Source organism: Sinohyriopsis cumingii, chromosome 17 (assembly GCF_028554795.1).
Source record: "Sinohyriopsis cumingii isolate HCF-2022 chromosome 17, ASM2855479v2, whole genome shotgun sequence".
In the NCBI taxonomy this organism is placed as follows: domain Eukaryota; kingdom Metazoa; phylum Mollusca; class Bivalvia; order Unionida; family Unionidae; genus Sinohyriopsis; species Sinohyriopsis cumingii.
This window is the reverse complement of record NC_142977.1, coordinates 1,730,495-1,757,138: the sequence shown is the minus strand read 5'-3', so window position 1 is coordinate 1,757,138 and position 26,644 is coordinate 1,730,495. Positions and strand designations below refer to the sequence as shown.

Here is a 26,644-nt window from a genome sequence, read left to right as displayed (position 1 = left end):
CCTCGAAAAAAGCTTCTTATCTACGCAGATTATGAGGCTACAATGATCGTTCCCTCAATCTAGGCTGATCGCCAGATATGAGTTTCTCTTATACCTCAACCGAATGACGGCAAAAAGCAGACATTTTGCAAATTTCATCGAAGTTAATTAACAAAGGGAGAAATAGTTAATATACACATCTGTCGACAGTTTCTATCTTTCTTCGAAGTAAGATTTCAGCATCTGTCAATGCCAGCACCACCTAGCCAAAACAAAACAACTGGCACATTACTTGAGCCACAGGTATTCGACGTGAGCTTGATGTTGAGACCCGCCCCCCCCCAAAAAAAAAAAAAAAAACAAAAAAAAAACCAACAACAACAACAACAAAAAACACAACAATAATCTAAAGGAAAAAAATCATACAGTGAGAAAAGATACCACAGATTACCTCCATGACCCGTTCTGACATGGGACCCTTTCTATCATATTATATATATTTTTTTTCTCGACATCAGGGTCGCGTCGAGCACCTGTGAATTTAGTCCTACCTGTAAGACCCGACGTTGATACACCTCAACAAAATCAAAATGTGCTTTGTCTTACATGTAGGACTACTGTGAATTGAGCCAGATGGGATCACAGGGGCTCCTTACAGTTTTTACAGATTCGAATTGCAACAGGGGATAAATTTTTCAGAATGTTAGAATAAATAAAAATGCAATGTTTCCTGCATAATTCGAGTATGCTGAATATAAAAATGAACTCATCTTCATGATATCTTTTCAGATAAATTCTCGGGAAGCATTCAAACACATATGCCGTCCACCATTTTTTAATATATTGGTCTTGGTCACATTTTTGTAAAATCATGACCTCATTTCAAGCTGACATTTGCATATTTCATACAAAATGGTTATTTATAAATGTTGGTTGAACATTCAGCCATAAGAATAAATAGACTTTTCTTATGTTACTTCGGAAGCTTTCTGTGCCTTTTTATCGACTGCCCCCCCCCCATATTTGTATGAAATAATATATTCTTCAGTCGTACACTTTGAAATTATATGTTGCTCAAAAAATGTAATGTTTTATGCAGAATTCAAAATTGACCTCATCTTTATGATATTGTTTCAGATAAATTCAGAGCATGCATTCTAACACATGCACCAACTACCACATGAGTATTGGTCTTTGGTCGCTTTTTTCTATCAAAATCTTGATCTCTTAATTATTTCAGGCTGAAGCTGTATATTTCTTAATATTTTAATATAAAAATGTTTTGTGAACATTCAGCTTTAATAATACAAATTTACATTTTCATTGTTTCTGGTATTTCTGAAACCTTGTTGGCCTTGTTTTTAAGCACCCTCCCCCAATAATTTATTTCATAAAATGCCATAATGACGAGTCAGTTACAAGTTGAAATTATATCTTACTCATAAAATAGTACATAATCATTACAGTATTCTTGTAAATATATATGTTTATCTGAAATCACAATGTAGTAAACAATAATTGCCACTTTAGAATTTAATTATGATAGATAGTTTTGGTCAATTTCAGTAACTTTAAATTGATGAAAAAAGTAAACGGAAAATAATTTACATTGAATACTTCCACAATTTTACAAAATATGTGAGTGAGTCACATGGATAAAATTCCTGGAAGATTCCTGATTCACTTTTTCATATTGTACAGTTTTTTTCACTGATTTATTATTACAGTAAATCTACATTTCTATGGTGTAAATTGTGTATGTAATGCAACATAAAATTTTGGATTTCAATTTTGTAAGTACTTAATAGTTCTAATCAATTTTGAGCAGTATTATACAGTTCATGAATTAGTATTAAGTTGTGAAATAGAGTGTAAGTGAAGGAACTGTGTTCTTATGAAATATTTATGATTATTTTTAAAAAAATTAATAAAGTGATATTGTACTGGTCAATAGTTTGTTCTTTATAATGTCAATATTCAGAATTGGTTGATATTCACAATAAATGCTATGAATTAGTTTTCCTTTCTTCAAAATAATTTATATTTTACCACTTTTTGCTTATAGTAAAAATTAAAATTTTAAATCAAATAGGCCTACCAATGTCTATAAGTTATTAGATATCACCCATCATTGGTAAATACACCAAGTCCGAGTCTAACCCTGAAAATACATTACACACCAAAACTTGTCCCCAATGTTTTAATACATTTAATATAATAAATGAAAATACATGTGTAAAATCTGATTCCATGGTATAAATGTCTGCTTTGTCATAAATGAGATTTTTTGTGTGTTTTTTAATTCAATTTATCCTATGTTGCCATTTTTTAAACATTTTTACGGACCTCATGTTCTGGGAGGAGTTACTGTTCTTACTAGCATGGGTAACCTATTAAATGACATAATTCAGGGTTTATTACACAAATATCCTTACATAGTGTTGCATCATTTTTGTAACATGATCTCCAAAGTATTTAAAAAGTAGTCGTAGGTCAGCGTATATATTTGTTTATTTAGTTTTACTGCATTTTGCAAAATTATATTCTCATTTATTTCTGCCGAATGTCTTTTCAAAAGGCCCAATGTCATATACGTTAAATATAGACCGTTGACCTTTAAACCATGAACACATTCGGATGTAATAATGTCGGCTTTTTACATAGAAAAGCGGAGAAAGTACCAAGGGTAATCAGGTTTGAGAATATCAAAATATTGATCGCCAGCACCATTCAGTGTGATCCCCGGCTGCTACTTTGACTTTCCATCTTCTATCCTTTGACATATACTCTTAATTTTCTTAGTAACGAGACCTCGTGGATGCATTTATGTACGAAATATACCAGGGACAGTCGGGATCAATCATATTTTCACCAAAGAAACCTCTTGAACAGTCCACAACAATTAAACTAATATATATATATATATATATATATATATATATATATATATATATATATATATATACCACCGTCTGGCTTTATGCGCATCTAAGGTTTCAGTAGTCAATATTGGTTGTTGTTGTTCTAGGGTTTAACACCGTTTTTCAGCACAAGATAGGCTATACGTGGCAGCCAGTATAACTGGAAGACGAAGAAGCCTTGAAAATCCAGGGAAGAACCACTGACCCACGAGAAGCTACTGGCAGGCTTTCCCACATACCCACGTTAGCCGAGCCTTGGACTCAAACCCACACATACAGAGGCAAGATGGCAGTGATCTGGAATGGTGAGCGCTTTAGACCACTCGACCACTCGGTTCCCCTGTAGTCAATATTGGTGGAAAAGGCAAACCAGCTGATTGACAAAAGTAAAATACTGCAATACTTTCCATTTGAAAAACGTCAGTTGTCACCAGAATGTTCTGTTCAGAATAATACTAATTTTGGACACACAGATACTATCCCTGTGTTTTCATGACTCACAATATGTTGGCCTATTCTGCACATAGTTTTGAAAGATATAGTATTTATCAGTTGGGATATGGAAATGAAATACATTACTTTGAACTGTTTCTGTCAAGATTCACCCAACAAACTAGGTCAGGTTTATAGCTGGTTTTACAAAATTCAATGTAACAATACCACTAAATGGCAAGAGATATGATGCAAACTAAATTGATCTGGTACAAAATTACTAAAAGTTCAACATTTAAAAAGATAAGCTATTATGTTGAAGAGAAACAACAATTAATATGATGTAATCTGTTTTCAATGTCTCGTTTATAAAAAAAATTACTTAAGAATTATGAAACAGACTGTAAACCTGGAAATTTCTTGAGAAACTTTGCGCAGCAAGTTGGATAGCAGACGATAAAGTAGGTGTAGGACAACTTTGTGCAAAATTAGAAAATTTGATTAAGATGCAGTATTGTTCTAAGATAAACATTTCTATCTTTTAAATAATGCATTTATTTGTATGATTCTAAAAGAGAAATGTTAAATAGGTTTTTCTGGGTTACGAGTTCAAGACGGTCATGGGGTGGATCTTCATGTTGACATTTAGAAATCACATTTTCATATGCACTTAGAATAGAAATGTAGGATATTTTTGTTCACTTTATGAATATCACTTTCCTTAATTAAAGGACGATCATTGTTTCTTGATACAAATTGGATTTCTGACCAAAAACAACACATCATCCAGTGTTTACAGAAATGATGTATCGTTGTGCAGAATAGGCAGAAATGGTGTTGTATACATACTGTATATTTTTTGTGAAAATTCAGTTGGACATATCTTCAGGTGGTGATTCAGTTCATTTCATTGCATAATGATCATTATATAATACATTATAATATTTGCGGGGGGCCCCGACTGGCCAAGTGGTCTAAAGCACTCACCATTACAGATCACTGCCATCTCAGCACTGCGAGGGTTTGAGTTTCGAGCTCGGCCAATGTGGGTATGTGAGAAAGCTTGCTGGTAGGTTCTTTCAGGGGTTTTCCTGGGTTCTTCCTCCACCATTTATACTGGCCAGCATTTATAGCCTATCTTGTGCTGAAAAATGGTGGTTAATACTCTTACCTAATATTGATTGTGCAGTTGGCTAACTATTGTAAAGCACTTTGCATAAAAGTGCTACATATTTTAAAAATTCAATAATTAACATTTTATGTTCAGCAGGTAAAAACGCACAGCACCTATTTAATATCAGTCGTATTTCCTTTTTAATACAATAGACAAGCCTGTTTTTTTATAGCAAAGTGCAGGTTTTCTATTGTTCCACAACCTTTCAGATTATCCGAATGGCCCTAGTGGACCCATGGTTGTCCGCATACAACAGTTTGAGAACCTCTGATATAAAGGGACTGCATGGAACTAGGTACCACATAACTGTGAATTCATTGATCATACTGTACTAGGACAGGCTACTTTTTGTTACTGACAGTTGAATCAGTCAGCTGTTCACAGGTCAGTTATACTAGTTGATCATACTTTGACGTATTTGCTTACTGTAATCAAAGCCGGGTAGTTACTCAGCACTCAATTTATGTATAGATCCCCCCAAAAGGGGTGAATCAAGTGGAAATCATTGTCTATCATGGAGATGCATGAAACAGCAACTGGACATCCTTTGAATTTCATGACATTTGATGCAGGAGCTTGAGTTCTTGTGAGCCATGCTATATACAAGACAAAAATTCATATTGACACAACATACAGCGGTCATGAATGACTATTTTTTTCTTGTCAACAATGAGAATGTAGTTTGTTAATATATGTAGATCACCTTTTGATTTATCTGCATGACAATGTTGTATCTAATACATTAGATGCCACTTGTGTATATGGCTTGCTAAAGTACTGTTTAATACATTATGGTCATGTCAATGTTTCAGTTTGCTGTTTAGGGATTGGTTATGTCACCATTTCGGTTTGACTGTTTACTGATTGGTCTTGTCACCATTTCCGTTTGACTGTTTAGGGATTGGTCATGTCACCATTTCAGTTTGACTGTTTAGGGATTGGTCATGTCACCTTTTCTGTTTGTGTAGGGATTGGTTGTCACCATTTATGTTTGATTGTTTAGGGATTGTTCATGTCACCATTTCTGTTTGACTGTTTAGGGATTGTTCATGTCACCATTTCTGTTTGACTGTTTAGGGATTGTTCATGTCACCATTTCTGTTTGACTGTTTAGGGATTGGTTATGCCACCATTTCTTTTTGACTGTTTAGGGATTGGTTATGCCACCATTTCTTTTTGACTGTTTAGGGATTGGTTATGCCACCATTTCTTTTTGACTGTTTAGGGATTAGTCATATAGTCATTAGTCATTTAATATAAAGTGGTACTGTGGTCAACATATCATTCACTGTCTGCATTTATGACTACTGGGCATGTACGTGAAACAAAGAGCACTTAGTTCTTAAGCTTGCCAGAATTTGCATACAAATAAAACATTTTTTCCATGTGGATTCATTAATAAACAAAAGGAGTCATGATGATATATAAAAAAAATGATGGGAGTCCAGAGGATGTATAACATGTTCACAAAACTCGCATGTCAATTATTTATCTTCTAAAAGAATAGTAACTAATTTCCAGTTTAATTGCATACAAAAATATACAGCAGAGGTATAAAAGGAATTTTGGATTATACAGTGACACACCATTAATAAAGGTACATTATACATCAGTCTGAAAATGGAACTTGCAGACAAATATTTCAGACAGGAAATTCAGAGTTTCATGTTTTTGACATAGCATGTGATATATACTTTATATTGGCTGAATTTAAATTACAAAGCCACTGATGGCCAATAGTGTAAAAAATGTTTGAAGTTGGCCTGATAATACAATACTTGAACTGTGAAATGTGTTTCCATCCTTAAATTCGGGTCTTATTTTATTTGTCCCTTGTTTGCACATTTCAGTTTTTATATATTATTAGAGTAAATAAGATCTGATTTTGTTCAGTACAGTTTATACTTATAACACTGTAACACGTAAATAATTATTCACTATAGTTTTAGGACTGGGACTCCAACTTTTTTCCAGGCTGTGAATTATGCCCTCCAACGTTTGAAATTTTGGTAAGCATATTAATAGAAATGAGACTATTTATTTTACCCTTATCCAATGTGCACCTAAATTTGAACATGTAAATAGGCCCAGATTTTATGTTACATATCAGTAGACCCAGATTTGGTGTTATATGTAAGCAGACCCAGATTTGGTGTTACATGTAAAAAGACCCAGATTTGGTGTTACATGTAAATAGACCCAGATTTGGTGTTACATATAAATTGACCCAGATTTACCTTAGGCATTTTACAATCTGGATATACACTCTGTGATGCTTGTTAGAAATCTAGGTATGATAAATGACCAAGACTTAGATGTGCCTGTGCATTATGCAGTGACATATCTAGGTCAATGCATTACGCAGTGACAGATCTAGGTCTGTCTTGTTAATATTTGGAATTGTATAATACAGCAATTAATATAATAATTAATTTATGCTAATCATCTTCCATAATAAATTCCAGGATACTGATGACAAGGAACCATGGCTGAGGCTGAACCTCTGTGTTGCTGTGAGTTTAGAAACCACAAGGGTGACAAATCCCACATACTGGCCTGCTTCTGCGATTGTGAAGCATTGGATGAATCAGTAGATCGGTAAGAGTGGCTCCCCATAGTCCATGGTTTCTTGAAACTTGGCAATAGCTGTGTTGTGAATATGAGACAGTATATGAAACTGATATAGTAAACCTATTTTTAGAAACCACCTGATATAGTACAACCTATTTTTAGAAACCACCTGATTTTGAGCGGAAATATTTTACAAAACAGGTATTCTCTTAAAAGAGATTATCACAAAATGTGACAAATTATCTGTACATTAAGAAGTCTCATGTCTGAGGTATCTTCCATACAGTGGCCTTCTTGAAAGCAATGTTTTATTGTATTAAATTGTCTGGTCCAGTATTGTAATAATTTAAATGAGGTAAACACCAACACAATGCTTTCTCCTATTCAGGGGTTAGGATAGACTTAAATTTTAGGGAGAAGTGATTTCTCCTTTTGGACAGAGAGAGAAGTGGAAGCAAAGCAATGAATGCATTTTATACAGGGATTTCCACTTGCCCAAGTCCCCCCACAAGCTCAAATTCAGTTTGGGCAAGTTCAGATCTGGAAGGCACTTGCCTGCAGGGTAGTAAAATAAAGAGAGAGATAAAAGATACAAGAAATTTTCTTTATTGTTGAGGTCTAGGTAAAATACAGTAACTTGATGTGATCTATTTTACCAACAAGGGGTTGTGTTCAGTTCCTAGGGCTTTATGTGCTATTTTACTCCCAGCAATCTTGCCACAATATCATGCAGCTCATTCTTCCTCTGCATACATGGCTACAATTTATTTCATCTGTTGTATGAGTCATTTCCATATTGTAGTCAGTATCAAGGTTAGTCTCATATATTCTCGTGCAGACCTTATAATGTGAATATTTACTACTTAAAGCAAGATTCGATGAATAAGAAATATTTGTATTTTAAATTATCAGTTGATCTTCATATTTGTACATGTTAGGGACTTGTTGACCTTCAAGTCATAAGTTAAACTCACCGAATTGATCAGATTGCCAGCTCTAAAGAATGACTTTTCAAAGATTGTTTTGATGCATGTCGCTGATTTTATGACGAGTAGGTATTAGTTGTTAAAAATACAACTCCTGAGATTCTTTGACTTTGGAGAAATCAGATAGTGATAGAAAATTATAACTTGCTTTTGAGAAAGTCATATATTAAAACACATACCTATGAATGTGAAAAGTTGTGTCGGCATGGATGATAAGAACACTAGCGGGGGGGGGCATGCAGTCGATTTAGGCTGAGGCTTGCCACTGAAATTACTTGGCTGGGCTGAGGGAGTGTTTCAGAAGCCATGAACTCAGTTTACATGTAAAAAATACAGGGCAAAGTTGTTTTCACTTTCCTAATAGAAGAAGACAAAAATTAAATTTTTTCAGCGACTTATTCCCCAACTTTGTCCAGCAGTGTGATTCCAGCTATTATGAAGTCATTTTTGTTATTTTGGGAAGAATCATGCTTATGATATCTTGGAAAAAGAAGAACATAACTCTGGCTTGAACAGAACTGTTACATTTTTAACAACTTTAATTCTAAGAGAACTTCTGCTAAAACTTAAAGAATGAATGACCAGGTCCTCACAGTTGCAAGATGATATAGTTCTCTACTTGACCTCAGGTCACGATTAGCATTTTCTAAAAGATAACCATAACCTAATTGAAAATAACCTCGTGAAATGATTCTGATGTTTACAAAACAATAACCTGGATTATTTCACTTAGGAATTCCAAAATTTTGACCAAAATAAACATATTTACTTATTCTATTAATAATAATACTGATGTTAAACCCATACATATAGAGAATAATTTAGCTATATATTAGTTGTTTACAATGAGTAAAATAAAAAAGTCAACTTGGGTCAAACAGAAATGAACTCAATTTTGGACAAGGTCAAGTCCAACATACAATGCTACATTACAGTAGCATGTAATAAAAAAAATTTAAAATTAACTAACAATTAAATTAAATATACATAACAATATTGAAATAATTTCTTGTGTTTTTAAATTTTTTTTATTAGAAATGAGCAAAGATGTAAGATTTTATTTATCCATAAAAATTTTCATTAAAGCATCAAAATAACGTGATGAAATGACTTTGAAGTACTTTTGGATGGCTGACATGGCCTTTGCGTTGTATGACATTTATGGTGTCATGTGGCATTTTTACATGTGTAATTTAAATAATAAATAATAATAATAGTGAGGACTTTGTATGGCACCTAATCTTCAGAAGCTCTAAGCGCTTTGGAACATTAGACAACACCTATAACATAAAGAACATATATAATGATATGAGTACAAAAGCAAACACCATCAAATTAGAAAACACAGAAAATGCTGAAATTATTTAATGTAGGAAACATTATTAGGTCTTTAAGTTTGTTCTTGCAGTCAAAATAAGTGAGTTTTAAGAACACTCTTGAACGAGATCACATTGTCTTTGTGTCTAAGTTCAGTGGGCAATCCATTCCATGTTGCTGGGCCCTGGTATGCAAAAGAATGCTGTCCATTTGACTTTGTTTTCATAGTGGGAATAATGAGTTTATGATTGTCAGAAGAGGAGCGTAATTATCTTGCTGGTGTGTACACATGGGTGAGGTTGGATAGATATCTTGGACTAGAATCCGTCAGTGAAACGTAGCACAGAGAACAAATTTTGTTTTTTGATTCTGGATCAAATGGATAGCCAGTGTAGGGTACAGAGCAACTTTGAGGTGTGCTCTGATCTTGGTACTCTAAGTATGATTGAAGCAGCTGAGTTTTGAAGTTTCTAGAATAGATATTGAGATGAACCAGACAGAATTGAGTTACAATAGTCCAGTCTTGAAAGTACTAATGAGCACACCTTTTAATATATGCCTTAAAGTATGGTTTATTAACCTAAATAACACAGTAGTCATATAATTAAAGTGAGTATCGTATAAAACTTTGTATCATGATAGAATCACTTATAGACTGCAATATGGGCCAGCTTGTGGCTAATTTATTAATTTTGGATTCAGACTTTTTCTTTTTTCATTGACTGTTGCAGATGCTTTAAGTGCGAGTCAGTTCCTAATGAGACAATACAGAGATTTCTCAATGATATATCAGATCGGTGCCGAATTCCAGGCCTGACGGGGAAAGGAGCAATACAAGTTAATATTGAAGTGGCAGGACCGATATGTCTAGTTCCTATCAGCCTTTTGATTGCCACATATGGACCTGTGACAACATTTCTTATTTTATTCTTGATTCTGCCACTTTCAATGTATCAACTATACAGATGTTGGAAGAAACAGACACATAAAGCACGTACAAAGTTCTTTTATGCCTGGGGCTTGACATCATTTATATTAATGTATCTGGTATACGAGCTTCTAGTGTTTGACCCTGAAAAAGGAGACTATAGTGAAAATATTATGTTGACCTTAGGGGTGATATTTGTGATGTATTTTTTCATCCTGGCAAAAAGGGATCCAGGTGTTCTCACACCATCTGATAAACTGCATCAGGAAATCAAGAAAATGGAAAATGGAAATCCTTACCTGAAATATAATGGAATAGTGAAACCAGTAGATATTAATGATATTCATCAGGGTGAAAATGTAAAAATGTCTTTGACCAACTTAAGTATAACAGGTATGTATTTTGTTTCATTTCTTTAATTTATAAAAGATCAGTCTAAAGAAAACATGCAATGTAAACTGTTCACTTTCTACTTGTTAACAAGAGCTGGGAAACATTTCAGAGCTTGATGTTAAGTTTTAGAATACTTGTCAGTATGGGCAGGCTGAAGGTTAAATTCATTTGCCCAAAAATAGTTTCCCACAAATAAAGTTTCAATAAATTTTTTATCACCATTATTGTTTGCAAAAAGCAGGCATGTTTTCCTCTCCATCCTGACAAGCATTTGTGGAAGCATATTTGTGTATGTATGCAAAAGTCTTGCTGGTACAACACAATTCATATGCTGATAGAGACTTGCAAGCCTTGGATACCATTAGTGAAGGTCTGTATATCCATTCCCGGGGGGTGGGAGGGTTGAGTTAGTGGGGCTTGATACTATTGCATAGATATAATTTATTAAATATGTAGATATTTTAGGCATACCTTCTGTTACATGGTTCAAGATAGATTCTTCAAACTTTAGGATATGATTTGGGATGGACTGTACATGTTCTGTACAACTTTCACAGTCCATGGGTGGGATGGTGGGGTGGGTGAAGGCTGTTGGAGATACATTTTAGGTAACTTCTGACTAACATGTCTGATGTGTCTGAGAACAGGTACCAACACATGTCAGAGATCATTAGTTGTTTTCCTATACTTAGAATATAAATATACTGAGAATTCAATTTTTTTGCCAATATAACACTGCCTTCATCATTGACTAATGGCGATCATGTGACTTATGATGGTGATCATGTGACTTATAATGGTGATCATGTGACTTATAATGGTGATCATGTGAGCAGCATTAGTCTCAGAAGAAGGCAGTGTGTTATTGCCAAATATTTTGAATTCTTAACATGTTTATGCTCAGGTATGGTAAGTTACTAATGATCATGAATTATCTAGAGCAACCTTTTTAGCTGCATAACAGAGGAGACTTTGAATAGAACCCAGGGTCTTGCCAATTGAATATACATTTTTTTTACCCTTAAACGGTATTGTGATGCCACCGTATAAATATACACCTTTTGGTTGTGAAAGCCAAATTCAGATATGCGGTCTACTTTGACCCATGGGTTTCTCTTTTTCCCTTTTAAGATAGTGCCTGAGTAATAACAGAATGTATTGAGACCCCAATCCTATTACCCGGTACTGTACAGAATGTATTGAGACCCCAGTCCTATTACCCGGTACTGTACAGAATGTATTGAGACCCCAGTCCTATTACCCGATACTGTACAGAATGTATTGAGACCCCAATCCTATTACCCGGTACTGTACAGAATGTATTGAGACCCCAATCCTATTACCCGGTACTGTACAGAATGTATTGAGACCCCAGTCCTATTACCCGGTACTGTACAGAATGTATTGAGACCCCAATCCTATTACCCGGTACTGTACAGAATGTATTGAGACCCCAATCCTATTACCCGGTACTGTACAGAATGTATTGAGACCCCAATCCTATTACCCGGTGCTGTATAGAATGTATTGAGACCCCAATCCTATTACACGGTAATGTACAGAATGTATTGAGACCCCAATCCTGTTACCCGGTACTGTACAGAATGTATTGAGACCCCAATCCTGTTACCCGGTACTGTACAATTAATAGGCAAGAACATAGTATTTGTGACATTGGCCCTGGGTCCATTATGGTATGTCCAGGTAATTAAAGCAGTACATGAGTAATCCAAAGACTGTTAGAAAAAAGAAATTTATTTATGAATTTTTTCAGTCAAACAGTGATGTACAATATTCCAATATTTTATGCAAACACCCCCACCTTTGGAAATTGCACTGCCCCCCGGCACATCTATTAGGTAATTATAGCAAAGAATTATTACAGTTATTGTATTTTATTTCCAGATTTAAAAAGGTAAAGTTCTTCATGCCGAAAATTAGTGGAAAAAAGAGGAATTATAAGTTATATGGAGCAGTGTATAATTTATATTGACTAGTGCATAATTTATATAGGCCAGTGTATAATATATATGGACTAGTGTATAATTTATATAGGCCAGTGTATAATATATATGGACTAGTGTATAATTTATATGGACCTGTGTATAATTTATATGGATCAGTGTATAATTTATATGGATCAGTGTATAATTTATATGGACCTGTGTATAATTTATATGGATCAGTGTATAATTTATATGGACCAGTGTATAATTTATATGGACCTGTGTATAATTTATATGGATCAGTGTATAATTTATATGGACCAGTGTATAATTTATATGGACCTGTGTATAATTTATATGGACCAGTGTATAATTTATATGGACCTGTGTATAATTTATATGGACCTGTGTATAATTTATATGGACCAGTGGTGTGTAAAACATTAGTATAGTATCAATAGTATATGCAAATAAGTAAATCTGAATGATGAGTCATTTACTTATGTTTTATCATTTTGTGGTTTTTTGTGTGAATGAAGCCAGAAAGTTTCAGTCCTGGGGACAGTTGCTGGCCTAGGTGATTGTGTATCTATTAAATGTGAGTCAAACACAAAAATGTAGAATGCAAAGCATGCTTGCTACTGATGTGATAAAAAGATGAATATCATTTTATTGTTTATACAGGCCACTGGTTATGAACATATATTGAAATAACAAAAGAAGTCTCTCATACACTTTTCTTTGTTCATAAGATTTGATGGAAATAATGTTTTTATAAATGCAGTGGTGTTGGTCATTTGGGAGTAAAAACTAATTTGTATTTTGTTTGACACAGACTCATTCATGTGTTCATTATTTTAGTGTCTGAAGATGCAAGTTCCCACTGTGATGAATGTCATATATTGAAGCCAGATAGAGCAGGTCATTGTAATGCATGCAATGTATGTGTAGCAGAGAGGGACCACCATTGTGTATGGTAAGCATGACAGAGAAGAGAACCAAGTTAATTTTCAAGAGAAATGTGTGTAAATGGAGCAAGGGTTGACCCATCAGCCTCTATTATATTATTCAGGTGTTCAGGTGTTCTACTATATAATGATAATTAACTGCCATCCCTGGCTGAAATGAATGGGGTAAGAGTTAAACTGTGTGCCTCTGTTATGTTATTCAGGTGTTCTACTATATAATGATAATTAATTGCCATCCCTGGCCGAAATGAATGGGGTAAGAGTTAAACTGTGTGCCTCCATGATGTTAATCAGGTGTTCTACTATATAATGATAATTAATTGCCATCCCTGGCTGAAAGTGTCTCAAAGATGCAACATAGTTTATGTATTTGGGAGCTGGATATTTTCAACTTTTCATGACACATGATGCAGTGATATGCAGCTTGCCATCACTGTCGTATACATGCAAGTACTTAAAATGTGTTGTTCACTTTTGAAACCTTTGAATGAAATATTTGATATGCCTGCCATAAGGCAGAGCATATTGTGCTGCAATGTGATATGTCATCGATCTTTTTGTTTCAGATTTTGTTTTATCACAGTAATTTGAGTTGTCCACTAACCAGCACTTACCAAACTTTGTGGATGACTTGTGTTTGGGGTATGGAAGAAATCTTAATGGATACAGTCACAGTGACTGAAAAGAAGAAAAGTGGTTACTATACAACAGTTTAATTTGTCCACCTTCTACATTTACTAAGCTTCTTGGATGGCTTGTATGTGATGTAAGGAAAAATCCTATTGATTTTGAGGTAAAAAGGTCAAATGTCAAGGTCTCTGTGACTGAAAAAGATAATGGTTTCTGCACATTAACTCACTTTTCCACTATCTGCAGTTACCAAACTTTATTGCTGACTTACACATGTGCTTTAGTTAAAGTCTGTAGACTTTTGGGGTCAAATGTTCAAAGGTCAAGCTTATTTTGAAAGAAAGAGGGAATATTGATTCAGAACAAAATATTTGTTTATCTGTATAGTGGATTATTATATATGGGACAGGTAAATAATGTGCTGCTCATGTTACTGTTCTTGCTCTTCCCAGAGAGAGACGTGATGTACAACAACACACCTATGACTAACATTTATCACAAACACAGCATGCCTATCTCCAGTATTACATTCCTGGGCAGCTTGCAGGATTGAATCCTGTTTATATCAACCTGGCTCAGCTGCTGTGGTTTGTTGCATGACCTTATGTAGCATCTCATATAACCTCTCATGCATTAGTAGTGTCTCATGGCTTCATATAACCTCTCATGCATTATTATGCTGTGGTGTGTCTCATGGCTTCATATAACCTCTCATGCATTATTATGCTGTGGTGCATCTCATGGCTTCATATAACCTCTCATGCATTATTATGCTGTGGTACATCTCATGGCTTCATATAACCTCTCATGCATTAGTTTTCTGTGGTGTGTCTCATGGCTTTATATAACCTCTCATGCATTAGTAGTGTCTCATGGCTTCATATAACCTCTCATGCATTAGTTTGCTGTGGTGTGTCTCATGGCTTCATATAACCTCTCATGCATTAGTTTGCTGTGGTGTGTCTCATGGCTTCATATAACCTCTCATGCATTAGTTTGCTGTGGTGCATTTCATGGCTTCATATAACCTCTCATGCATTAGTTTGCTGCAGTGTGTCTCATGGCTTCATATAACCTCTCATGCATTAGTTTACTGTGGTGTGTCTCATGGCTTCATATAACCTCTCATGCTTTAGTTTGCTGTGGTGTGTCTCAAGGTCTGATATAACCTCTCATGCATTAGTTGGCTTTATTTTGCTGTGGTGTGTCTCATGGCTTCATATAACCTCTCATGCATTATTTTGCTATTAAACTCCCACCATTCATAAATCAAAACAACATGTCGTCCGTTGTAAAGTGAAAATGAATTCAATGTACTGGAAAACATACTAGGCTATCTATCATCTATCTATCTATCTGTCTCTGTCTGTCTATCCATCCATCCATCTATCTATCTATCTGTCTATCTATCTATCTATCTATCTATCTATCTATCCATTCAAGGCAACTACCCATGCTTAACTGTGCATTTCATTTTCCTGGTTATTTTTGTACAAAACCTCTGCATACAATTTACTAAAACCTGTAACGGTTGAAATACTATCAATGTACTTGAAGAATTTAGGTGTGAAAAAGAGGTTTCTGTGGCAAATATCCATTTTACTAGCAATGCCTGTATATTATTGACTGAACTTTTGACTTCAGATTGTTATGGTTCTCCAGTATAAGGTAATTGTTTCTTCATATCATGATGTAATTATCTTTCAGGATAGACAACTGTGTGGGCCGAAATAACCATAGAGCCTTCTTTCTGGCTTTGACATCCTTTGTCTTGTGTGGGTTTTATGGGGTTTATCTCACGATGCAGTCGATCTGTGAAGGAACAGACACACTCTTCTGCAGTGATAAGATACTCTACAGGGATCTCAGGTTAGCCAGTAAAATGTGTCTGAAATCTGAAAAATCTTTAAAATCTTTTTGTGGCTGCAAGAAATAGAGAGAATATTGTACCCTGCCAGGATGCATATTAGTCAGTTGTGGGGTAAATTTTAAACTGTACTTTAATAACACTTTCATCAGTTATGTAGGAGGATTTTGTGCTAATTTCATGATGCAGTTTTAGCTTGACTGAATGAAGTGTAGGACACATGCTTTACACATTAGCTTGACTGAATGAAGTGTAGGACAGATTATGCTTTACACACTAGCTTGACTGAATGAAGTGTAGGACACATGCTTTACACATTAGCTTGACTGAATGAAGTGTAACACACATGCTTTATGCACTAGCTTGACTGAATGAAGTGTAGGACACATGCTTTACCTACTAGCTTGACTGAATGAAGTGTAGGACATATGCTTTACACATTAGCTTCACTGAATGAAGTGTAGCACACATGCTTTACACATTAGCTTGACTGAATGAAGTGTAGGACAGATTATGCTTTACACACTAGCTTGACTGAATGAAGTGTAGGACACATGCTTTACACATTAGCTTGACTGAATGAAGTGTAACACACATGCTTTATGCACTAGCTTGACTGAATGAAGTGTAGGACACATGCTTTACCTACTAGCTTGACTGAATGAAGTGTAGGACAGATTATGCTTTACACACTAGCTTGACTGAATGAATTGTAGGACACATGCTTTACACATTAGCTTGACATGAATGAAGTGTAACACACATGCTTTACACATTAGCTTGACTGAATGAAGTGTAGGACAGATTATGCTTTACACACTAGCTTGACTGAATGAAGTGTAGGACACATGCTTTACACATTAGCTTCACTGAATGAAGTGTAGCACACATGCTTTACACATTAGCTTGACTGAATGAAGTGTAGGACAGATTATGCTTTACACACTAGCTTGACTGAATGAAGTGTAGGACACATGCTTTACACATTAGCTTGACTAAATGAAGTGTAACACACATGCTTTATGCACTAGCTTGACTGAATGAAGTGTAGGACATATGCTTTACACACTTGCTTGACTGAATGAAGTGTAGGACACATGCTTTACACACTAGCTTGACTGAATGAAGTATAGGTCACACGCTTTACCTACTAGCTTGACTGAATGAAGTGTAGGACAGATTATGCTTTATGGACTAGCTTGACTGAATGAAGTGTAGAACAGATTATGCTATACACACTGGTTTGACCGAATGAAGTGTAGGACACATGCTTTATGCACTAGCTTGACTGAATGAATTGTAGGACAGATTATGCTTTATGGACTTGTTATTGTTGTTGTTGTGGAGTTTAATGCCATTTTTCAGCACACGATAGGCTATACATGGCAGCCAGTATTAATGGTGGAGGAAGAACCCGGGAAAACTCAGAAAGAACCACCGACCCACGAGAAGCCACTGGCAAGCTTTCTCACATACCCACATTAGCCAAATCCGGACTCGAACCCATGCAGACAGAGGTCAGATAGCAGTGATCCATAACGGAGAGCACTTTAGACCACTCGGCCACTCGGGGGCCCGCTTTATTGACTAGCTTGACTGAATGAAGTATGCAACAGATTATGCTTTATGCACTAGCTTGACTGAATGAAGCGTATGACAGCTTGTGCTATACACACTAGTTTGACTCATTGAAGTGTACAACAGATTATGCTTTACCTACTAGCCTGACTGACTAAATTGTAGGACAGATTATGCTTTATGCACTAGCTTGACTGAAGTGTAGGACAGATTATGCTTTATGCACTAGCTTGACTGAAGTGTAGGACAGATTATGCTTTATGCACTTCCTTGTCTCATTGAACTATTGGAGACCTTATGCGTTATTGAATTGTAGGAGACCTTATGCGTTATTGAATTGTAGGAGACCTTATGCGTTATTGAATTGTAGGAGAGCTTATGCTTTTCCCTCTATGACCTACTTCTCATGCTTTTTTGACTAAGCATACATTTTTTAAGCTAGTTCCTTGGACACTATTCCAGTTAGTAAACTTAATACAGTACTCTGTCATGATAATACTGTCCTTGCAGCCATAGATTATACCACAATATTATAAGATTGCCTTATAATGAAATGCATGATGCAATACTTTTTGGGGGAGTGCTGTATTTGTAATCAACATTCCAGTATTCACACACCCTCCCATTTGATTGTAAACCCACCCCATTTTAAAAATGTCAATTTTTAATTCCTGTCCTTATTGTCACCAAAAACTGTCAGCTTGTTGGTGTTTTGAATTTAATGGGAGTTTCTTTTGTAACACAGTTACCATATTTGCATGGACGAGTAAATGATTATAGTAACATATGTTATAATTCATCATCTTTGATAATCATAATAATTCTGTAAATTTTGGATTTACATCTCATTGAACACTTCTATACAAAAGTTTGTTTATTTGTTCAGTTTGTTTTAGAAATATTAAAACAGCATATTTGATATATTGGATGCAGATAACAGTGTTTACTAAAATGGACTGTTCTAGAAACCTAAAGAGGAGAGTGAGCAGTCTGTCTGTGTACATTGAGAGCTTCCATTTTGCTTAAAATGCCTAAACATTTATAGTGCTTTGGGTCCCCAGGTGACAACCTGGTTAGAAATTATAAATTGGTGAATGAAATGACTTAGTTTTTGTGCATTTATTTTATATCTGTGGCACGTTTAATTTGTTAAATCATTAGTGGGGTATGAACAAATGGGAGAGTATGCAAATATTATAAGAGTTCTCAGCTACATACTTAAATAGGTTACCTGGGTATGTTTTTCTTGCTCTGGTGATTATGTATACTTTGATGTTTAGGTTAGTGCCTGGAATACTTAGGAGTACTACATCATATTAGTAGTTGGTCACTGAACCATTTTCAGACTTGAAATACAGTGTATTAACTTTTTATGTTAAGGTACAATTCATGGATGCCTTTCTTCATTCACTCATGAAACTTGATTAATGAGGGTATAACACAATCATGCTCTAAATTTTCATTTAACAAGGGATAATGACTTGAAACTTTTACTCATAAAGTTTACTCCTCCTATGCTTAAACATAATTTTGAAGACTGAAAACTTAATTACTAATGTTTTATTTGAAAGAAGCACTAATTTAATTTTTTTTCACATTGCAGGAACTCTTTTGGCTTTGTAGGTTGTTGTTATACATTTGCTGTCATATGTTTAATGTTGGCTCTTCTTGTCAACCAGTTTATTCTCATCAGTCAGAATATCACATCGCAGGAACTTTTCAAGGCAGCTGCCAAAAAACAGACTTGCTTTTTTTTGTATGCTACCAGAAATCCACACAATAAAGGCTTCTTTAAGAACTGGTATAGCTTTATAACCAAAACTAGATCTAGAAATATTTATTATGACTTGTAGTTTTATGTTGTCATTTATTGTAATGCATTGTAGCAATATTAATACTCAGTCATGCAGATAGTTTTTCAGGTTTTTCTATACAAAACAAAATGTTCTTAGTCAGTGTTATTACATTTATTACTGAGTTATACTATTTTAATTTTTTTTATGTATTCGGTATTCTGTTATTTGAAATTGTTATTTAATTCCTCCTAAAGATGGACCAGTTATGTGGTCAATTGGTTAGAGCATCCGCCTTGGATGTGGGAGGTCGCAGATTCAAACCCCAGCTTAGTCACACCAAAAACTTATAAACTTTTTACCATTGCTGCCTCACTAGACGCTCAGCATTAAAATGTTAGTGTTAGGACTGGTCGGCCTGGTGGAATGTGACTGGGTGGGACATGATGCTACATGTCTGCGGCATGATGCCCCAGTGGTAGAAATCACTATAAACTGCCACAGCTGCAGACATTGTAGCAATATGACTGAAAATTTGTTAAAGCTATGTTAAAAATCCAAATCGCACACACACCTACTAAAGATGAACAAGGATTGTAATTAATGCTATTCTTTACTAAGTTGTAGTAGCCCTATAAAAATAATATCATCCATCCATCTATCTGCCCAGCAACAATTTGGTTTCTGCATGATGACTTCACTGTGACTTGTTGGATTTAAAACAGTTTGCTATGCAGATCTTGAATTGAGATGTTGAAAGATTTCGATTTCAAATCTTCGTTTAGAATTGTTATAGCCTGCAATTTACTGACCACCTATTTTTGATTTCAGCAGTGTAACTTTAATAAGGTGTGCTGGAGTTTAACCAGATTTGGAATGCAACTTTATATTGACGAGACCTTTAAGGAATTCAGTTTCCGGCATTCTGTGATGTCACTTGCGGGAGTTATGGCCCCAGATTGCTAGATCTCATGATTTGGTTTCCACAGCATAACATTACCAGGGTCTGTTGGATTTTCAACTAATTTCAGTACATAGATTTATATTGATTGAGAACTTGTCACAGCCTAACATTTAGCTACTCATGACATCGGTTACAAGAGTTCTGACTACTATTTGCCATGACTTTTGTGACTGCTGTGGCATAATTTTACTAGTATTTGTTAGATTAGACTGCTGTGGCATAATTTTACCAGTATTTGTTAGATATGCTAAATTTGATTTATGGCTTTTTATTGATGAGACCTTAAATTAATCTAACTTCCAGCTTTAACAACATCTGCAATAGTTAAGGCCCTTGATCTGCAATAGTTAAGGCCCGTGATTGCACTTGCACCCCTTTGTTTGGTTTTTGCAGCATTACTTTACCAAGGTCTGATCAATCTAAACCAAATCTGACATGTTAATTTATGTTAATGAGACCTGGAATTATTTAAGGAGGCACAATGACTCAGTGACTTGAGACAAAAGGGTGTGGGTTCAGTCGTACAATTGGATCCCCTTTGATTGGCCTGGGGCAAGGCACTTTACTCCTATTGTCTTGGTACTAAGTAACCTGCTTGTGTTGCTGTGCCATAGAACTCCAAATGAACAACAACGACATCAACCTAGGAAATAGTTGAATCTTATGCATTCACAAAATCATTTACAGGAGTTATTGCCCCTTTCCTCTTCACATTGTTTTCTGCATTACATTACAGTGGATGAATGGATTTCAGCCACATTTAGCTTGTGATTTTCCTTTGATAAGACATTGAACAAGTTACGTTTATATTGCTCCACAACATCATTTATTTGAGGTATTCAAGTGTGAAGCATGTGTCCATCATACGGCAGAACCAAACATTTTAGCTAATATTTCAGAAACAGTGAAATCCATACCTAAATATTAAGAAGCTAAAAAACAAACACTGACAATGTACATTTCTGTTAGTGTTTTCTTTCAGTTTGAAAAAAAATTTGTGAGGAAGTTCGGGAAAAAAAAAAAAATCTTTTCCAGCACAGAAATATTCATTAACCTTTTGAAGTCTAAAGTCAGCTTTGATCAATTGGACCAACTCTAGGAAACAGACAGTTGTATCATGAGAGTGGAGGGATTGTGTATTTGCTTGCTTATAAGCTGAGTTCAACTGCAAAATGCACACACCCAAATCTGTTGTCACATAATTGACCAGCAGATCTAGGTTTCGGTTTTTTGTTAGTAGAAATCAGTAGAACAGACAACTTAGACCCTGACTGCCAGCTCGTTATGCAACAGCAAATCAGGGCCTATGTTGTTTACAGTGAGGAACTGTATATGGTATTTGTCTTTTCCCTGCCTATTCCACATTGCAGTCATTCCAGTTTTAAATAGTCAGCCATCACAAGTTAGACAAGTGACCCTACAAGACAGGTGGTATCCTAATAAATTTTCGTTTCTGTAATTTGCTGGCTCAACAGATCTAAATAGAAAACTTGAAAGTTTTTGGAGAAATAAATGTTTTGGCATCCTTGTATTGTTAGTACGTTATAATTATTTGTAATTTGACAGTTAACTGAAAGAAAAATAAAAATAAAATGAAAAAAATTATCCTGCAAGACTTCTGAGTTTACTTCAAGTACTACTGACAGTACCTAATTTGACAAAATAGACTCAATTACATTATTACATTAGAAATGATGGGTTTATAGTGTTAGTTGTGTTAGAAGATTGGGCTTTTCAAATGAAGATGTCTATGCTAAAATTAATATTCGATGCTTTTTCTTACAAGTCTGATACACTGACATTATGTCATCGCAGGAGTGGCATCCATCATAAAGAACAAGTCTTATAAATGAATTGGCATTGTGTCACTTACAAATAGGATACTTGATTTGTGTGTATTCTATGGATGGGTGAACCTTCCTTGACCGTTGGGCATACCTTGACATGTCCACTGACAGTACAATACATTCTTGTTCTATTCTGTGATCTGAAGTTAATTAGGAAGATTTTTAAAAAATGTACCACCAGAGAAAGTCTTTGACATTTTAAAAGAATGCAGTTTTTAAAAATTGTGATCATATATTGTTACATTTTTTGAAGAGTCACTTTAGTGGGAAGCAAAACAAAGACTTTTCTTACAGTTGTTTCAGAAATATCAGCAGCTTGTTGAGGTTTTGTTAAAGATTTTCATTTGCATATGTTTCCTGAACCCTTTGATATAACCTGATTGTTCTTGGCATGAATGACTATCAAGCTAGGTAAATTAATTCTGTGATTTGCATAGTGGACACTTGCCCTTTTATATTAGGGCAAAGGATGCAGTCATGTGTATTGAGGCTTTTCATTTATATTTTTTTAATAGTTTGGATGAATCAGTATGAAACTGAATTCATTCATGTTCTCAACATGTTGACCTTGGGGTCAAGGTCACAGTCATAGAAAGTTTACAAACCAGTTAGGGTTTTTAAAAATTAAATTTATTTATATTCCTGAAACCTTTTGATGGATTTTGCTGAATGCATACATGTGACAGAAAAGACAGATCAGCTCAAGTCTTATGTATATTTAATTTGTATTGTTGTTAAAAAATGTCTCCATGTTTATATGGTATGGATAATTGTATTTTGAATTTGACCTTGCCCAAAATCATGTTCACTGTGTACCTGACCAGTAGCTTTTAATCTGGAAACAAACAATTCATTGCTAATATTTTCTCTATGAGTGTGGGTTAAATATTATGATCATTATCATTAGAGGCAAGCATGTTTTTTGGGGTCTGTGTGTATATTCTCTGTGGATATACCTGTTGTACCTGATGTTTGCAACAGTCTTTATTATAATTTTAGTAACAGATTTTACCTATTTACAAATTAGAAGTTTCTAGAAATGATCTTTGGACCTACGTTCTGGCTCTAATTTTGTCTAAGTTTTTAATCTGATCTTGATATTCATTCTTGCCATAACATCAGAAACAAAATCATTATATTGATATATTCAGTATTCGATTTGGGTGGAATTATTTATTCAAATTATTCTCTGGAATTATAAAGTGCTATGTGATATTATTGGGCAGAAATATTAACTTGGAATTGTAGTGATTTCTGACATGGACATCTTGGATTATAGTATTGTGATTAATTGGAAATCTGTTGGCACATCATCACACTTCAGGCCACTGGTACATCAATACATTCAAGATTACAGGCACATCAACACCTTAAGCACTGAATCTTATTTCGAATACCACAATAATTTAATTGGAATTTTGTTCATTAGGACTTTTGATAGAATTTAATGTTTATTTTTGAATTTATTCACAATACTGTAAGTTATTTTTAAATTTTAAATTTGTATTATTGGGAAATAAATTATTTGTTGAATTTTACAAAATTTGATGGTTTTTACTCTTCTACCTAGTTTAAGACCATAGAGTCAAAATACAGAACAGATCATGAGATTTCTGAAATTTCGTCAGTTGTTTTTACTTTAAAAGATGGAGGATTTTCATCAACAAAAATTACAACTATTGAAGAAATTTCCATTTTTTGCCAATATTAAGATATGCACATCATCTCATTCTTTCACATTAACTTGGTGCCAGTCATACTGTTATATGTATTCATGCTGTTGTATGTATTCATACTCTTATATTTATTCATACTGTTATATGTATTCATACTGTTATATGTATCACTTGGTGCCATTCATACTGTTATATGTATCACTTAGTGCCATTCATACTGTTATATGTATCACTTGGTGCCATTCATACTGTTAGATGTAGATGTATTCATAATGTTATATGTATCACTTGGTGCCATTCATACTGTTAGATGTATTCATACTCTTATATTTATTCATACTGTTAGATGTATTCATACTATTATATGTATCACTTGGTGCCATTCATACTGTTAGATGTATTCATACTCTTATATGTATTCATACTGTTATATATATCACTTGTTGCCATTCATACTGTTACATGTATCACAAGCATTTTTATCATTTCTTAGGAGATCATTGCCTGGATTTCATGGTGGCAAGCCTCATCATTGTTAATTTTAACTCTTTGCTGCTACTTGAATTAGCTTTCCTCTTGAGTAAGCATGAATCTTACTCAGGATGAAAGATGTCCTTTCTTTGTATGCATTGGAATGTGGCAATGTTAGTACAGCTCTGCTGAGTCCACCAAGAAGTTTAAATTGTTTATTGTCTGTGTGTGGATTCTGATTACTGACTGCTTGCCAAGACTGCTTAAAATTGGTACAGTCAGGTTCTGGTGTTTTTAATGTCAGTCGGATTTTCCACATTAAGCACAGATTTGTACATGATACTAGGAGACCCTTTATAATTCACAGACACCTTAGTTGTCATCATTGCCATCAGATTTCACTTGCCGGTATTATTACTGTTGACAAAGATTTGATTCATCCGATGCATTGAGGATTACAATGGCAATTACTGTATTTGCCGGCCTATAAGCTAATGCAGAGTATAAGTCAAATGAGCAAATTTTTGTAAATTTTTCATCCTTTGTTCATATATAGGTCTATGCTGAGTATAGGTCAAGTCCAGATCAATACCTAGGCTGCATTTGTTTCACTTCGTTCACACAGGATTGCGAGTTTTTTCCTTTCTGTAACTAAGTATCCTTTCAGATTAGAATCATTAAATGTAACTAAAAGTACCTAATTTGTTTCACACGAATTTAAATGAATTATATACTTTTAGCTTTATATAATGATGCTAACCTGAAATTTTTTGTAGTTACAGACAGGATAAAATTCATGATGCTGTGTGGAATTGAACTAAAGTAACTTCGGGTTTCATACATATTAAAGGTATCACTGTATTCTATTTCACATTATCAGCAATAGGGAAATTGCATTGTTAATGCTAAAATGCTTTCTTCCAGCTGTTTTCTAAAAGAGATATACAAAAAGAGAGGCATATGTATTCCGTCACATTTTTCTTATTGCACATCGTGATCAAAATAAAATATGGCCTGACAGGAGAGAGATTTCAGCTCTTCATGTTTTTTGTACCTTACTGCCTCTGTTTAGCTGAAGCTTTTGTCAGAGAGAGAAAACATTAGTAAATTAAACACTAAATGTAAACTATGAAAATACAAACTATACTCCTTCAGATAAATATTCACAATATTTATATCCACATTAATTCTGTTTAGGATAAATCCCAAGAATGGCCATTTTGAATGTGGTCGAATTTTCTTTGCAAGTACAATGACCTCTCCATTCCCAACAAATAAATTTATTTTTTTAAAGTTCATGTACTCCTCCTGTACTTAGGCAGCAATTGTTTTTGATCTTTGCTTATGCTAGATGTTACTTTAAATTGCTGACAGTTCTATTGGCAAGTTCAAAAGATGCCACTGGTTGAGAAATTTACATGAGTAACCATCTGGCATTGCCTTTCATTACACTGTACTGTATTCATAATTGTCATGAGTCTGTGCTCTTAAAATAAGTAACAGAAAAGAGTGAAAGACAACAAGCTTTGTAAAATTTTACAAAGAATTTATTTCCCTAGAATCCAAAGTGAAAATGAGAAAAAAGAACTTACAGTATTGCAAAAGTAAATCCCAAAATAATCCAAGAATTACAGACACAAGCCCTAGTAATTTAAAGTCCTAAATAAAACTCAGTAAAAGTCCAAAATAAATCCAAAAACTGATGGTGATGTTGTGTTTGTTGTAGCTCATAATATGCTGATGTGCCAACAGTCTTTTGGTGAATCACAGAAATATAATTCCAGGTTTGAATACACTATAAATTTCCATGACTGTCTCTATCCAAGAATTTTATCAGAGCACTTTTGTATTTCCAGAGAAAATAATCACTTGAATTCAATAATTTGAACAAAAACTATTGATCACGACATATAATATACAACTTGAAAGTGCTAAATGTTTAAACACTATAAACTCCTCTCAGTTACAGTATATATATTTCTCTACTTGACCTCAGGTCACAATTAGCATTTTCTAAAAAAATGGAAAATAACTTCTAGAATGATCCTGATGTTTACAAAACAATAACCTAGATTATGTATAATTCACTTAGGAAATTCCAAAAACTAGACCCGAATAAACATATTTCATTCTTATTAATAATAATGATGATTTTAAACCCATAGAGAATAATTTAGCTATGTGTTACTTGTTTACAAGGGGC

The 26,644-nt window shown here is 34.5% G+C and overlaps 1 protein-coding gene across 1 annotated transcript; it reads left to right on the top strand.

The window, feature by feature from the left end:
• The first annotated feature begins 4 nt into the window (after positions 1-4).
• On the top strand, positions 5-24,971 carry LOC149777644 (palmitoyltransferase ZDHHC23-like). The gene is made up of 6 exons (XM_089938704.1): positions 5-207; positions 6,972-7,104; positions 10,112-10,701; positions 13,509-13,623; positions 15,953-16,114; positions 19,294-24,971. The coding sequence occupies exons 2-6, from the start codon at positions 6,992-6,994 to the stop codon at positions 19,541-19,543; spliced, it is 1,230 nt and encodes a 409-aa protein (XP_089794830.1). The 5' UTR covers positions 5-207; positions 6,972-6,991; the 3' UTR covers positions 19,544-24,971.
• Positions 24,972-26,644: the final 1,673 nt, after the last annotated feature.

What these genes read in the sequence shown, in the direction of transcription:
- LOC149777644 (XM_089938704.1), top strand. Translation starts at nt 6,992, where the DNA reads ATGGCTGAGGCTGAACCTCTGTGTTGCTGTGAGTTTAGAAACCACAAG. An exon ending in GACCAACTTAAGTATAACAG is followed by an intron (nt 10,702 to 13,508) that starts GTATGTATTTTG and finishes TCATTATTTTAG; the next exon opens with TGTCTGAAGATGCAAGTTCC. An exon ending in AGGGACCACCATTGTGTATG is followed by an intron (nt 13,624 to 15,952) that starts GTAAGCATGACA and finishes ATTATCTTTCAG; the next exon opens with GATAGACAACTGTGTGGGCC.